The 15,589-nt window shown below is 42.6% G+C and overlaps 1 protein-coding gene across 1 annotated transcript; it reads right to left on the bottom strand.

Moving 5' to 3' along the window:
- Positions 1 to 553: 553 nt before the first annotated feature.
- MAT2B (methionine adenosyltransferase 2 non-catalytic beta subunit) lies at positions 554 to 13,048 on the bottom strand. The gene is made up of 7 exons (XM_082324147.1): positions 12,900 to 13,048; positions 8,842 to 9,036; positions 7,827 to 7,941; positions 7,375 to 7,527; positions 4,379 to 4,572; positions 3,294 to 3,407; positions 554 to 2,232 (listed from the first exon to the last, which is right to left on the bottom strand). The coding sequence occupies exons 1-7, from the start codon at positions 12,960 to 12,962 to the stop codon at positions 2,062 to 2,064; spliced, it is 1,005 nt and encodes a 334-aa protein (XP_082180273.1). The 5' UTR covers positions 12,963 to 13,048; the 3' UTR covers positions 554 to 2,061.
- Positions 13,049 to 15,589: the final 2,541 nt, after the last annotated feature.

Here is a 15,589-nt window from a genome sequence, read left to right as displayed (position 1 = left end):
AAATGGAAATGAACTAAAAAGAGAACCACTGAGAGAATTATTTAGCTACTTGATTTTAATAAAATACTGTCACTTCTGATTATGTATGCCAAGGGGGGAAACAATAAAAAAGCCACACAAGCCACACAATGGCAAGTCTACTGTCCACCTCTGTTCCTTAAAATTTTTCTTCTTGTGGCTTTTATTATCCCCATCCCTGATTTTTCATATCAGTTTTAAATTTACTGTGATTTAAAAAAAAAAAAAAACCAAACACGGTGGTAAATTTAATAAAAACTTAGCTGCCTGGAAGTGGAAGGGATGTACTCAGAATCTTCCTGATCAAGCACTGAGACACAGGATGTTTCAGGCTCATATGTTCAAAACCTCCTGTACCTTTTTTTTTTGTCTGTACATTTATCACATTCCTGAGGCAGTGGCATGTTGACACAGAAACACTGACCCAACCTAATCTAACTCTGGGAATAGTTCATTGAATTAAGGGGGGGGGGGGGGGGGGGGGGGGGGGGATCACTGAAAGGGCACACAGATTTCAAGGAGAATTGCAAATATTTATGATTCAGATTAATCCTGGTGGTAAAGAAAGAATCAACAACTGTTTCTCATGCTGGCAATACGTATTTATTGTCATTTTGGTTACCATGTGTATATCAGGACTTCAGACTAAAAACAAATTGGGATTGTGAACTCTTAGCATATGCCAGTTGGAAATTAAATGACTGAATGTAAAGCTGACCTTTATAAGATCTTCAGTGGGTCTATTTTTGTGGCATGTCCACACCCCCTTTTTTTTTTTTTTTTTAAATTAGAAGATTAACATCTTCCCCTCCCCCTTCATTTCAACCTCAGAAAAATAAAAGATCATCCAAATGCAGCTTTTCCTAGTTTTACTAATCATCTGCTGGCAATCTCAGAACATTTATATTGTTGATTCTACAACTTCAGAAGGAAGCTAATCTTTACAAACCATGTTCTTCCTCCACTTTACCTGGCTACTGTGCCCAAGTTCAAGGACTGGACTAAAGCAGATTAAAGATTTGCTTATATTAGACTATTGCGATTACATTATTACGGTGCAAACCTTTAACACGTGCACTTTGCTGTTCCAGAACAAGCTATGTCAGTGCAAGATCTGAGAGTCTGTGCAAAAGAAGCCGGAGTGCTACAAATTCTTGAAATACCTTTCCTCTCAGTCTCACGTATATTGACTAACAAGCATCTTCCTCCCACTAATTTCACCAATCCCAAATACTACCCAAAAGAAAGATGAAGATATTTCATGCTTTTATACAAAAAAACAAACACCCCTCCCCTCAAAAAAAAAAAAATATCCTCCTACTCCAGTCTCCCCACCCAAAAAAACCCAGGTTAAAACTATTTGCTCCCCACCCTCTTCTAGCTTTTATGTGTCACCATTAAAACAAATGCATACAACTTACTGTACAAATATGAAGCTGCAAGCATTCAAGTTACAGAACATTCTGAAAATATTTCAAGCATAAAAAGTACACTTGAGAATTGCAAAAATAAAGTTTCACTTTTTTTAAAAAACATTTTGATCAGAGCTCAAGCGAAACAAACATTTAACGATTCCTATTTCAGTTTAACTTCATAAGAACACCACCGTCAGAAGTTAAAAACAAAAAAACTCAGATTTTTGGTGATAAAGTAACTGACTGTGTCTTTTAATGAAGAGAAATGGTATATACAACAATGGCACAGACCTTAAGCATGAACAACGTATTTCAGCCAAAAGTAAGTCTACAAGTGATCTGAGTCATTCTTAGCATCAAATGGAACTGACTACTAAGAACCATAATCCGCTAGGAACAGACATTAAGTTAGACCGGTACGAATGGAAGGAAAGATCCATGACATCAAATAGGCTCAGTTTTTGTCACTGAACGTTTTTTAGGCTAACAATTTCACTAGTGCAAGACCACATGTTTACCTGATTAAATGAAAACTCATAAATGTCACAATTTAAGAACACTCATACAAAACTATTTTTTTCTTTTAAAAAAGTGCCACATACCATACTTTTACTAAAAAAATTACAAACTAATGGAAGACTGTCTGCCTCCATCTCTTGTCAACGAGGAAAGGCCAAAGTGATTCTTTGATCCCAGCTCGAAATGGCGTTCTCTGACCTATCCCCAGCATCTCCAACTTGGAGCAGTCTAGCTGAGCATTCCTTGGACGAAGAGCACCCACAACTGGACAATCAGTAATCTAAAAAGTAAACAAAAAAAACCCAACACACCAACAAGTACTCAGAAATGACAGAAAAATACTTATTCTTATATATGCTCATCTAGAAGTTTTCCTTCATAGCTTTCTATGTAGGTACATTTCCCTGCTGCTCCCCCCCCCCCCCCCCCAACTGTTTTGTGGAGTTTTGAGTTAGGGTTTGTTTGTTTTATGGTTGACTTCATTTCAACATAAGAGATGTCAGGCAGAGCAACCTGAAGTGTCCTAAGTTAAATTTTCCTCACTCAATTACTGCTCACCATTTTGGCTTTTCTACATTTTATTCCTGTTTTCACCCTATGACTATAATCACAAGGTAAAAATGCTCTAAAATGTTGACAGAACCATGTCTTGGTCGATATACTTGAAGAGAAACAGATTTGAGCGGGGGGGGGGGGGGAACAGACTTCATGTTCTCCATTCTTTTTCTCTCCATCTTCCATGCCACATTTCAGTTCCAGCCTTTACTAATTCAGAATCACTGGAATTTATTTTGGATATACATAAAATCTTATTTACATGTTATATTCTCACAACATTATCAGCATGTCTTTAAGAGTAGTCTTACTTTTAAGTGTCAATAAAACTGCAGAACAGGTGTTATAAGCAAAGCAAAAATGATTCGAAGTTCTTAAGTGCACGGATTCAGAAATAAATCTGGACATTGAAAAGTTCTTACAGATTCCTACCTTCAAGTTAATGTTCTGTCAATCTGTAGGCTTCTTTAAGGACCAAAATGCAATAAAAAATGTGGACTTACTCATGACTAAGGGGAACCGTTCTGCAGAAATGCCATTACATGGCAGACTGCGAAACTGGTTACTGACTGACTGGGTAACTTTCATAACTCAGCATGTCAAAGCAGCTGTTGTTATTCTGAGTTAGATACCAGACAGCATCCTCGGCAAAACATCTGCTGCGCTAGACATACTCACACGGCGCGTCCTGAAGAGGAAGCTTACTTGCATAGCTCGCATGAGACCTACTGCTTGAAACGATAAAGCATGTCCATCTTTCTAGAGGTCGAACAACACATGACTTACTGGCCTCAAGTGGCTGCTGGGAAGGTTGAAAGCATCTGCAATTGCACATGCCATTTCATACTTCGTCATCTGTTCATTGCCAGACCAGTGAAACGTTCCTTTTACTGATGGGTCCTACAGAAGAAACAGGAACCACAGGTGAAAAAAAGCAGCTGGCGAGCCCTCAGACTAATGCCTGTGCGAGAACTGCGCAGAATCATCTTCCAGCAAGATCCTACCCTGAAAGGCATGTTACAGCACCTCACCGATGTTCTGGAAACGTCTCGTGCGTTTTCAGAAAACGCCTGACTAGGGATTGAGACTGAAAACTGGTGTTACATATATCTGACCTGACTTTTTACAAACAGCTTATATTCTGTAGAATAAACAGGAGGGGAAGGAGCAAGCCGACCAACCAACCAAGGTCAAATAGCTGGGGAGGAGGAACTCGCTGTTCTATGCTATTCACTTACTTGGAAAAAAATCCAAAGGGCACCACACACATTCTGAATGTTAAACTGCAAACCATGTACGAGTCCTGTCAAACAAATTGATTGCACCACGTCCACCATGTGTGTGTGGTCCATTTTCTTCCAAAGTTATATATATGAAAAATAAAGGTGGTTGGTTGGTTTTGTTACCTTGCAAAGGTGGTAATCTGAAGGTGCTGTGGTGAATAAACACAATAAAGTAGTTAAGTCCAGTGGCTTTTTTTGCCACGTCAGTGTTCTTAATACAATAAACAAGGGCATCCTTGAGAACTACATTCAACCACCATGGGTTTTTTTAGTCCAAAATGGCAATTTGTAAAAGGCATATTAGAATAAGTTAGGTATTTGCATTTCTGTCCTGTATACCAGAAGACGTAGGACAATTTTCAGAAGGATCCGTCCTATCACTTCGCTCACTTTTGTTTCAAATATCAGAATATCCACACACTGTCACATAAAGATACTGCAGCATTACAGCTAGTTCTTTCCTCCCTCCCAGTGTTCCAGAAACACAAAAAATAATGCAGGTTATATGCAGTTCTCAGTTGCTCAGAAACAAAGCCAAGAACTCGAACTGGTTTTACCTTGAAGAAGCTTGTTTCTTTAAATTCTTACCAGCATTCTCTTCTCTGCTAGTTGTCTGCAAACAGTTGCTACATCCTTGACGTTAGTAGGAAATCTTTGTTGCCAGTGGTCCATGTTGGCAGATTTATTACTGAACTGAACTTTATCAAACATAACAGTCACAGCACTTTCCTCCAGTCTTTCCACCTCTCCATACAAGACAGGAATCCTAAGTACTGCAGCATCTAAAAGAAAGAATATTTCAACAAGCGTTAACATTGTTAATGAATAGGTACGAATCCTGTAGCATAACCTGAAAAGTGTTTTGGAAACGTTAAGAAATACGTTGGTGATATTAAGCATCTACAAATCACAAAGAAAATACAATTAATATGTTTGCCCTCAGAATAGCATTTTAATTTATATCCATTAAAACAGTTTATAAACACTAAGTTTATATACACTTATTTTCATTTATGCTGTTGATCTCTATAAAATTAACAAGCTTTCATTAACACTGCAAGAGAAAAAAGAAGGCCTGTTTGGGTTAGAACAAAAATTGAAAAATTAAGACACCCAACTGCACTATGCAGTTACTCCAGCACTCCCCATCCTCCCGGGGTAAGAGCAAGAACAAAAATTCCCACCGATCACGAATCACCATATTCAGGCATCAATTCCAAGGACTTTTCGCCCAGCACGCAGCAGCCTCCTGCATAAAGGAGGATATTATTTACCAGAAGACAGACATGAACCTTGGAATGAATAAAAAGCTTGACAAATAAGGAATAGGCTCACAGAATACAGTAGTAAACAATATTAGATTTCAAGGCTGCAACTTGAGAAATTAACAGTAAACAAGTGCAAAGAGAAGGATATTTTATGATGGAATATATCATACTAGCCTATCTCAGTCATGAAGACTCAAAAGGCCTCTTTGAGGGGAAATCCAAGGCAGCTATGACAAATTCATTAAAAGTAATACAGATATTTTTACTTAAAGAAAAAAAAAAATCAAGTCAGTCCTGAAATTAGAAGTGGAAGTCACCAACTCATTGCAATTCTTAAAGATTTGTAGGAAAATCCTATAGGTATTAGAAAAACAAAAAGAAAAGGCTAAAACGCAAATTATTCTCACAGAAAAATAAAGCGAAAGAAGTATTTACACAAGAAAAATAAATACAATAAAAAAACCCAACAGAACACTGATTTCTTGCTCCTCTAAAAAGTTATTCCGTCACTCAGCAAATATGTTCTTCCTCTCTTTAAATACTGCTTGAAATATCTCTTTTAAAATTATCTTTAGAAGTATTCATTATTTGAGAAAAAGCCTGCCTGCCTTCTGCTCTCAGAGAGCTGAGACTTGGAGAGCATTACCTTCATTGCCAATGGTCCTGAAGACCTGCTCAAACTTTTTTGTTTTATAAGCATGAGTATTAAATATAACTTGTATCCTCTCCTAACAAAAGTAAAGTAAGTTCTAAAAAAATACGCAAAACCCCCAAATTACTAGTGGAGATTCTTGCATTATACAACAGAAACGGACAGGGAAGTTCTTCACGCAACTACAGACATCTGATAGGCTGAATTCTACCTAAACAATATTAGCAAATTAGTGGTTGGAAGACTAATACATGTAAAATATTTATATTTGTATGAAAGAATAGAATCAACATTTTCAAGCACCCTACTCAGCAGCATCTCAAAATTCCTTCTGCTAATAATACCACTGCTGCAACCCACCACTGCCTGAGATCACGCTCAAAAAGGTTCTGAAACAAAACCGAGGCGCTGAGCTGGGGGAAAGGATCTAGCGAGATGCCTACACGCACTTGAATTTGGTGCAGTCTTACCTTCATTGCCAATGTAGAAGAGGGAGCAAACAGCATCGCAGTCAAATTCCGAGATGATATTTAAGTAAGAGGTGGAGTGAATAACTTTTTATTTAAATTGATTTTTACTTAAATAAGACTTTTCCTATCAAAGTATTTTTTAGAAAGTCTATTTCTTACTAGTAATGACAAACCTATATTAAGGCCTATCATTTTCAAATATAGTATCTATTTACTTACTAAGAGACCATCACACTAATTTATCAATTGTTCAATTCCCTGGTGAGGCAGAGCAGAACCGCAGTGCAGGTATCATATCGACATATCAGAAGCCTCTTCTGCAAGTGCACTGAGGTTATTTTCTTCAAATTTCTTTGAGAAAACAGAAGTGCTTCTTTCCTTATAATCTGTGAATGGAAACTGTCAGCGTACTAACTAGAAACAACCAAACCTCTCTTTTGTACAAGAAATAAGTTTTAAATGCAAGGGAACATGTTCAGTCCCAAGCTTCTTTCCTTTATTAAGCAGAATTTTTTAAATTATGTTTGTATATTTTGAATGCCAATTTTCATTAAGAAAAGATTTTTTTATTTAAATCAGTTGCTTAAAAACAGAACTGTGCTACTAACCCTTTAGGAAGTGTTATAAAGCAGGAATCTGATGTGTGTGGTAAGCCAGGTGGGTAAAAATAAAATGGACGGCCTGGTGGCTTTTGTAACGAGAGCAAAACAGGAGATCGGCAAAAAAACCAGAAGAGTAACAACAAAAGCCTATGTTGATTTTATCTGCGTTATTATTGAATCACAAGTCTGTTTTTCCCTTTAAGTAAACATACATTTAGAACAACTGCAATGCATCTCCTTAAACAACAGCAGCTATATATAAAGCGTGGTAAAGCTCATGCCATTACAATATATTGATGACATATTTTATCTTTCCTTAGGAACAGTTGATTCACAAAGGCTTGTGAATGTCCATCAGCAGAGACCGGTAACACAAATGAAGATCGGAACAGGTAAGAAATAAAGCTTTAGTCAACCTATAAGCAATAGGAATCATTTATGAGCAAGGAGAGTGACTCCTAATCACATTCTTTTCTAAATCTCGTTTCCATGGTTTTGCAACTTTACCACTGACTTAAGAGTCTATTAAGCTAATATACAATTAGGTAAAAATAGAAAGCCTCTATTAAAAAATGTGTGAGTGTATTCTTACCTTCATTATTTTCCAGGACCGCCTTTTCACCCTCCAGTTTGGTTTTACCATATAAATTCAGGGGATTTGGTACATCGGTCTCTTTATAAGGAGGGCTTGTTCCATCAAATACGTAGTCTGTACTAATGTAGATCAGAAACGCTCCAACTCCAGCTAGGAAGAAAGTGTTTATACATAGTCTATTTGAATTCACGCCTTGTTTGAAATCCCAATAAACCTTTAAACAAATCTCCAAAACACCTCATCTTCTAGCCCCATTTATTCCTGCTGCTTTGTCTGTTCACTGATCCTTCACACAGGCATGCATGCTACCCTTACAGAAAACGGATCAACTACGCACTGATGGCAGAAATGACATTTGGCACTTTGAGTAACTTATTCGTATTTATCTTCCTTTATAAATAAATGAAGTATTTTAACAAGAAACCAAATCCAAGAGATGGTCTCCTTACCTGCCTCTTTTGCTAAGTTCCCTGAAGCAGCCACATTGAGCTGAGAAGCAGCATCTGGTTGACTTTCTACAACATCTGGCCTTCTCTCAGCAGCACAGTGCACTATAACATGAGGCTGGAAATTAAAGACTGATTTTAAACAACATTGTCAAGAGATTGCAGTTGCACCCTAACTCTAGCGATGAACTCCCTCAGGCAAAAAGAAATTGTGAGAAGTAATAAAAGTAGTAGTAGTATTTTAATCATAGCGTTCTGAGGAACATTCCTTAGGAAGTAAAATAGAACCATGCTGCTTCAAGATTTCATATGACAATACCAAAAACACTGATCATTAATTTTGCAATTATGATCTTCAGTAGCTTTGGTTTTACAACAAGATCCAAGTTGTTGGGTTTTTTTCTTTTTAACTCAGTATAATAATATAAAATATAAGAGTAATATATATCTCGCACACATACGGTACTCAGAAAAAACATTAGCCAAACTATTTTTAGATAAGCTGTTTACACATGGCTTATTAGACATATGCAGACTATTAACAAGATATTTAAAGCCATTTTATAAAATGGCATCCTGCATAAATCATCTCAGGTTTTATATATTCCCCTTACAAATCAGACTGAAAAAACAGTGAACTTCTTACTGCACTGCACACTAGACATGCAGTTATTGCTGTCGTATTCGAGTATTCTTCAACTTCGAAAGAACTGCTTCATATTACTATGTCAATAACTCACATTTATCTTTTTCAACTATCAATGCAAGCGTGCTGGCACGTACATCTGCCGCCTGCAGTCTGTCTATGGTGATGGCAGCAAAGGTCAGACTCTCTCCATCTACGGAGCAAACCCACGCCCCAGATGTGGCAGAAAAGGCAGCCACAGAATTTTTCAGAGCTGCACCAAAGCCTTAGCCCCACTACAGCCGCCTGACCTCAGCACCAGCACAGCGCTGTCAGCTGATTACTACACGTATGAAGTACCCTATCCATCTACTCCATGCTCCAGAAACTTACCTGAAAATCATGGATAATGTCATGGACGGCAATAGAGTCCAGAAGATTAATCTGTTCAAATCTGGGCTGAGCTCTCCTGTATCCACAGCCAACTGCGTTCCAATTATTTTCATTGAATTCTTTAAACACAGCTCTGCCAAGAAGTCCCGTAGCACCAGTAATCAGAACTCGCCTACTGGGAATATCAACATCTTCCTAGGGAAATGAGAAGAGGAAAAGTTTTTTCAACTTTTATTTATTGCTGTTTTTTCTTAAAAAGTATGCAAGGCTACAGTCAGTGCTACTGTATCAGATAGCTTTCCTTGCCCCATGAGTGTTTTGGAGTGCCTGACAAACACCTGGGAGCACCAATACTTTACCTAGTCAAGTATTTACACATACTTTTGAAGATACTGAAAAAAAAACCAAAACTGAAATGAGAAACTCATTTACTTCTACAACATGAGGAGAAATCAAACCAAACCACTAATAAAGAGAGAATTTTAAGTTCATTCAAAATCTGCTAACTTTGTGCAAGTTGAAATGAGGGAAATCACTTATTTTGAAAACGGACCCAAAATATTTAAGGTTTAGGGTCCCCATCCGGCAACAAATAATTTTGGATAGACTATGCCTGTCAGAGGCTGCAGCAATACAATACACCTCACTGCGGGCCTAGCTACAGTGATGGTGAGAACTGAAGGCTTGAATTTGATTGTTAAATAGAACAGCAATTCATCATTATTCAACACAACAGCCTAATAATAAGTAAAACCAAGACACGGCACGCTCTTCTCAGTTTTACAAAATGCATCTGAAAGCGATTTGGTAATTTAAACTCTCAATCTATACAACACACTAAAGCTTTGCTTCGGCTACCGCACATTTCAGTACTTGAGACAGCTGTGCACATCAGTTCACACACAGTTAGTTCCTTCCTCTCCCCCGCTCGCTAGACCATCGAGTTTTCCAGACAGCAAACATAAGACTCATGCCTGTCTGTGCAATCTGTATTTTCCTTTCGTGCTTCCCTTCTGCACCTATCATGGAACAACAGCCTGCTAAAAACAAAAATAAAAGCATATGCTTACACGCCAGTACCCAACAAAACTTCAGGTGTGCAGAATCTGTAAATCTTGGATTTCCTGACCACTTTGTACACAAGGACAATTTGTGATAACTTATTCTAATTTTGTAAATGCTCTCTACTATGCAATTCAAATAGCCCAGTCACTTCTGAGCACTCTGACATTTTCAGCATTCTAACAGACTGCTACTTTTTGATTGCAGCCCAGGCAGCAAGAGAAATCACTTCCAAATTACTGATTGTCTTTCACCCTTCAAGTTAAAGAGCTGTTGTTCCAGAAGGGTCTGTGCAGAGGTGCGGTGTGGAAACGGCCTACCCCAAAACAAGCGCTGAAACTTCCCAGCACACCGCATGCATTTTCCTCAACTCTAAATCTTCAGGCACAGCATGACTTACTCCCATCGGTACTGGATGAAAATTAGTAATTTATATCGGGACAATTTCCTGAAAATGACAAACTACAGCAAGTGATGTTTTAAAAAGTTACCTTTATCTTTACAGTCAATTTGACCTCAAAACACAAGTTGATTAACAATTTTTTAAAGGCTGCCCGCGTTTCTCTGAAAAGCACAAGCGAGAACATGCAAGTACTGTTTTCTTTTTTTTGTTATGTACTTTTTATCTTAGCAAGGTCTGGATAGAGTGCCGTAGGACAGATGATCAGTGCTGCCCTAGCCAGAGGGTACCCGCTAATAAACATCAAAGACTTGCTGCAGGAAAGAGCTGAAAGGTTCTCTAAAATGGTTACAGAATATCTTTAATAAGTAGGAAGTGACCAAGACAAACACATTTGTCGTTTGTAAAATCTGAGGTTTTTAAGCATGATTCATCCAAGCTTGTTGGTGCTACCCCTCGTACAGAGGGTGTTACACCGGCAGCACATGGCTTGAACGGAACACAATCACAACTTGTACCAAGCACAGCACAGCTGGCATCCCGCTGCTCCTGTCTGCAGGACTAGCTGATTTTAGTCACTTGTTTCAGAGAAACCAAGGTAAGCAATAGATGTTTCCCACAAATCCAACACAAAGCGGCTACCGGTTCAGACATGTTTCACCTTGCCGGAAATTAAACAGTCTGGTAATACAAAACCTGCACAGATTAACTCCTTCCCTATGTGCTGCCTTGCTGCTTTGCAGAATGTCACCCAGCTGCAACAGCATTTCTGTCTCAGAAACCACAGCCAGTGCAACTCCCGAGTCCCAAGTCGGCCGAGGTTTAATGCTCGCACCGCTGCCGTCTGCAGATGCTCTCAGAGCTGCTGAAGCCCCTGCTGCGGCCTCGCAGCTGCCCACACACAGGCAAGTGAATTCGTACGGACAGCACCACGTACCTCAGCGCAGCAACCAGGTCGTCTCCAACAGTCAGCAAAGCTAAAAACTTAATTGCTGTTACTTGCTTTGCCTTGCAAGGAATTAATCATGGTCCTCTAGAAGAGGAGGTGGCAAAAATCTGTATCTACTCTCTAGCAGTATCAGTACGGAACTGAAACCACATATAGCATAGCATCTTCTTTTTGACTTTTGTTAATGCACGTATTTTTTGCTAAACGTGGCTGGAGCATTAATAATGCAATGCAACTAAAAGATAAGGCTGCTCCTAGCTGTTATCCTAATGAGCACTTAGAATTTGCAGTGATTTTATAGACAGTTACTGTATGTAAAGAATAAAAGACATTCTAGAATTCAAATGCTATCCTTTTGCCTCCAAGTTTTACAGGCTTAAATGCAAGTTCTCGTTCAGATTAGCCTATCTGCTAACAAATCTTTTATGCGTGCTTCTCAACTAACAAGCAATCGCATTCAGAGTCGTCAAATGTGCAAAAAGTCCTCTTCACAACTGATTTTGAATACTACTACTTGAACGCACAATTTTGAGCTTTATAATAGAGCATCCAATTTCATTTTGCTTTAACTGATGTTCAATATTCACCAAGAATTAACGTAATAAAAAAGAATTGTACTCAGCAGTCTCATTCACATAAAAATATACAAGCAACAACAGCGGAAGATTAAAAAATAGCATGAGACCTGAGGTTACTTTGTAGACACTACCAAAATACAAAATAAGAGTATAGTTTATGAAAACAGTAAAGTGCGATGCATTTCAAGGTGAAAACCAAGACGCAAGTACTTTTTCAGCTTTATATAAAAACCGAACTTGACAAAATCACAACGAACTCGAGATGTCACTTCTGCGGAACGCCCCCGAGAAGCGGCAGCTCCTGGGGCAGCAGAGATTTGCAGCGCAGTACGATGACAAAAAGCCGCTACGGGGAAGCCACTGCAAGACGAAGCCCTTCGTGCCGCTTCGGCATCGCTGACAGCGCCGGAGAGCGAAAGGCCAGGCAGCAGCAACGCCCGGGCGGAGCGGCGAGGCGCCGCCGGCCCCGGCCCCGGCCCCGGCCCGCCCCTGCGGCGCCCGCAGCCGCCCTGCACCGGTCAGGCCGCTCCGTGCGGCGGGGCCCCGAGATTCCGCCGTTTAACAACGCGGCGGCCTTAGCGGGCGGGACTCCTGCCCCGAAAGCAGAACGCCGCCACGGCGATTCACGTAAAGACGACGCAAGGAGATACAGAGTTATCCCCGCTCCCGCGGGCCGCCCCAGCCGGGGAAAGGCGAGACCTTCGCCCACGCCGAGACTCCGAGGGCCGAGCGGCAGCGGCCGGGCTGGGCCGGGCCGTGCTCCGCTGCGCCGGGCCGCGCCCCGCGGGCGGGCAGAGCGGGCAGCGCCGCCGCAGCCGCCCCGCCGCACTGCGCCCCGCGGCACCGGACGGGACGGGACGGGACCGGGGGGGCCGCGGCGCCTCCTCCCGCCGCGGCGGCGCCGCGCCCGGCACAGGGCCCCGCTCCGCGGCACCACCCGGGCGGCCCGGCCCGGCCCGGCCCGGCGCGGCGCGGCGCGGGCTGCGGGAGGGCCGAGGCCGCCGCGGGGAGCCGCCGTTGCGCAGCCGGAGGAAAGCGCCTCGGCGCGGCCCCCGGCGCCGCCGCTCACCTCCACCAGCTCGCAGCGCCCCGGCACGAAGCGGATCTTGAGCTCCTTCTCCCGGCCCACCATGGCGGCGGCGCAGGGCCGGGGCCTGGGCCGGGGCCTCCTCCTGCTCCGCCGCCCCCGGGGCTGCGCTGCCGCGGCGGGCGGGCGCAGGCGCTGGCGGGCGGAGGGCGCGGGAGGGGCGGGGCCCGGCCGGGCTTTAAAGGGGCGGCGGCGGCGGGCGGCGCGGGCCGGCGGGAGCGGGGCCCCGGGGCGGGGGCGAGGCCCCGGGCGGTTTCGGCAGGGAGAGGCCCCCGCCGCTGGCGGCAGCTGCGAAGGACCCGCGCACCTGAACGCCTCCGGGGCCACAGGCGCGACTCGGGCGCCGGGCCCGGGCCCGGGCGGAGCGGGCAGCGCCCTCGGGCCCCGCGGAGGGACTGGAAGTGGCCGTCCCGGCAGCCCGCCGCAGCCCCGCTCCCCTCCGCCGCCCCGGCCCAGGCGCTCCTGCAGCCAAAGCTGCTCTCGGAGTTCCGATGTTAGCAAACGTGCATGCTCACACTGGGTACAGCACAGCCGTCTGTATAGCGCGAAGGGTCAGACCAAACTACCTCAGTGGGCTGCTACGAGACACCACGCATAGAGCAAGAGAAATTATTTCATCGCCCCTTTTCAAGTTGCCTTTTTCCAGAGCTGTACATAGAAGCGCCTGGTAAATCCCTCGGAGGAGGGGGGTTGCCTTTGAGAAAGCAATCACTGCTCACAGGACTCAGCCTACGGGCATAATTCTATGCTTACCTGATGACAAAGTTTATTCTTTTAAATGCAAGTCTTGGAAGCGACGTGAATCCGTACACAACGCTTTTACCATGGGCCTTCTGACCCACACAAAGGCAAAGGCCATGCACCTGACACTTTTAACAACAGGACTCAAGTTAAATAGTAACCAAGACTTATTTTGGCTACGCCCACACTTATGCCTTCGCCTGATAAATTTGTTTCAGCTTGACTTGATTAAAACAGTATCTAATTGGTAGTCAAGGGAGAAAAGCACCTGATCCTATAGGAATTAACACACAGTTAAAGAGCAATCAGAAAACCTACTACAACTTGAATGGAAACATACCATAAATGACCTTTACTTATGACAAAAACCTGACATTTACAGGACAAAAAAGTAAACACACACAAACCACTTTAGCCAGTTTCTGCCTTCTTGGGAGGCAGATGCCCTGTTTTCCCTTGTAATAAGCTATGGACATTTAATTGCCTTTCATTAGTCTTAGAAATCATTAAAATATCAGTAATTTTAACTTGAAATTCAGAAGAAAAATCTGCGAAGGCAGGCTGAGCTGTTCAGCGGCTCCAGGCAGAGCTGCTGCCAGAGCCCCCCGTGCCGCGTGCGGCGCCGCAGAAGCCACGCCGTGGGAAGGGGAGCCCTGCCTCCCTCCCAGCCTCCCGCGGCGAGCAGGGAGAGCAGCAACGCTGGAGGCTCACGCCAGAACCACAAACTGGCCCGTACAAGATCGTCACAGTTTTGTCACCAGTATAAGTTACAAACATTACGTGTAAGTTGTTGTCTTCATAACAGAATATAGCCTATTCTTTCCTTAACTGTTTACATTGAATTCAGTAGCATTCTAGCTTGTTTTTAATTCCTTTATCATCATTACGTTCACTTTGTGAAACACTATGATTTCATAGAATAAACAAAAATTTTATTACAGTCCATATCACAGTCATTTAGGCACAATGCCTCACTGGGTGACTAAATGCACCACCCATTAAATTAACATTTCAGACTGTAATTCGCATAGACTAAAGCGTGATTAAGTCTCTCTCCTCCTGTCTCCTTTTCCCCAGATTCTGTAATCAAAGCATGGCAGCAATTTATTAACACAAATATCCAGAGCCTTACCTGCTCCGTTTCCCCCAGCATTTTAGGCATTGCCTCAAGCTACAGAAGGAATTTTCAGCCTAGGAAATTAATGCAGTTCAGCTGCGCATTTGTCCCTTTGTCTGCTTCTGCCTGCAGGGAGCACATGGACTGGAAGAAGCAATAGCTCCGCTGACCTTTGAAACCGAAACGCTAATCCAAGCCCTGTATCACGTGTGGCTCTGAGTCCCGGTAAGCTTTTGCTTCACTCCCAGTGGTACCATGTAAGCAGCTCAGTACAAACTTAAATTCTTGCTTCCCAAGAGCAGCGCGAGCAAGCGCAGCCATTGTGCGTATAAAACCTATTCAAAGCACTGGCACCGACTCTTGGGCCGTTTTCCTTTTATAGGCAACGGGAGGAGGGCTCTAATTTGGTCAGCCAGGTTGAGGATGCTACCAGCTCTTCATTTCACTTTCAACTACGTACAACTGAGATCTTGTGACAACACAGTGAGACGGACCATCGGAGAAGTAAGAAATTATTATCTATTTTTTCAATAAAAAAAGGTATGTTCCAAAACGTCAAAGTAATTGATTCCTGCAGCGAACACTTAAGTCAGTCGAGCTGCTAGTGTCAAGGTTTCAGTTTTTAATACGCATTTCCTATGTGCATGGAACTACAAAGCCACTTAGATTGAAGTTGACACAAAGCACTCAAACTCTCCCCTTTGGTTCCACTGTTTACTTCTCTCCTCAGTCTGCTCTACATTATTTATCTATATTTTAAAGCTAAACCAAAAATCACCGTTGCGGTAAGGCTAGTATAGTTATTTGCAAGAGT

Source organism: Platalea leucorodia (assembly GCF_965183815.1).
Source record: "Platalea leucorodia genome assembly, chromosome: 11".
Lineage (NCBI taxonomy): Eukaryota > Metazoa > Chordata > Aves > Pelecaniformes > Threskiornithidae > Platalea > Platalea leucorodia.
This window is presented reverse-complemented; position numbering and strand designations above follow the sequence as displayed.

What these genes read in the sequence shown, in the direction of transcription:
- MAT2B (XM_082324147.1), bottom strand. Translation starts at nt 12,962, where the DNA reads ATGGTGGGCCGGGAGAAGGAGCTCAAGATCCGCTTCGTGCCGGGGCGC. An exon ending in ACATTATCCATGATTTTCAG is followed by an intron (nt 7,942 to 8,841) that starts GTAAGTTTCTGG and finishes TTTAATTTCCAG; the next exon opens with CCTCATGTTATAGTGCACTG. An exon ending in TAGCAGAGAAGAGAATGCTG is followed by an intron (nt 3,408 to 4,378) that starts GTAAGAATTTAA and finishes TTTCTTCTGTAG; the next exon opens with GACCCATCAGTAAAAGGAAC.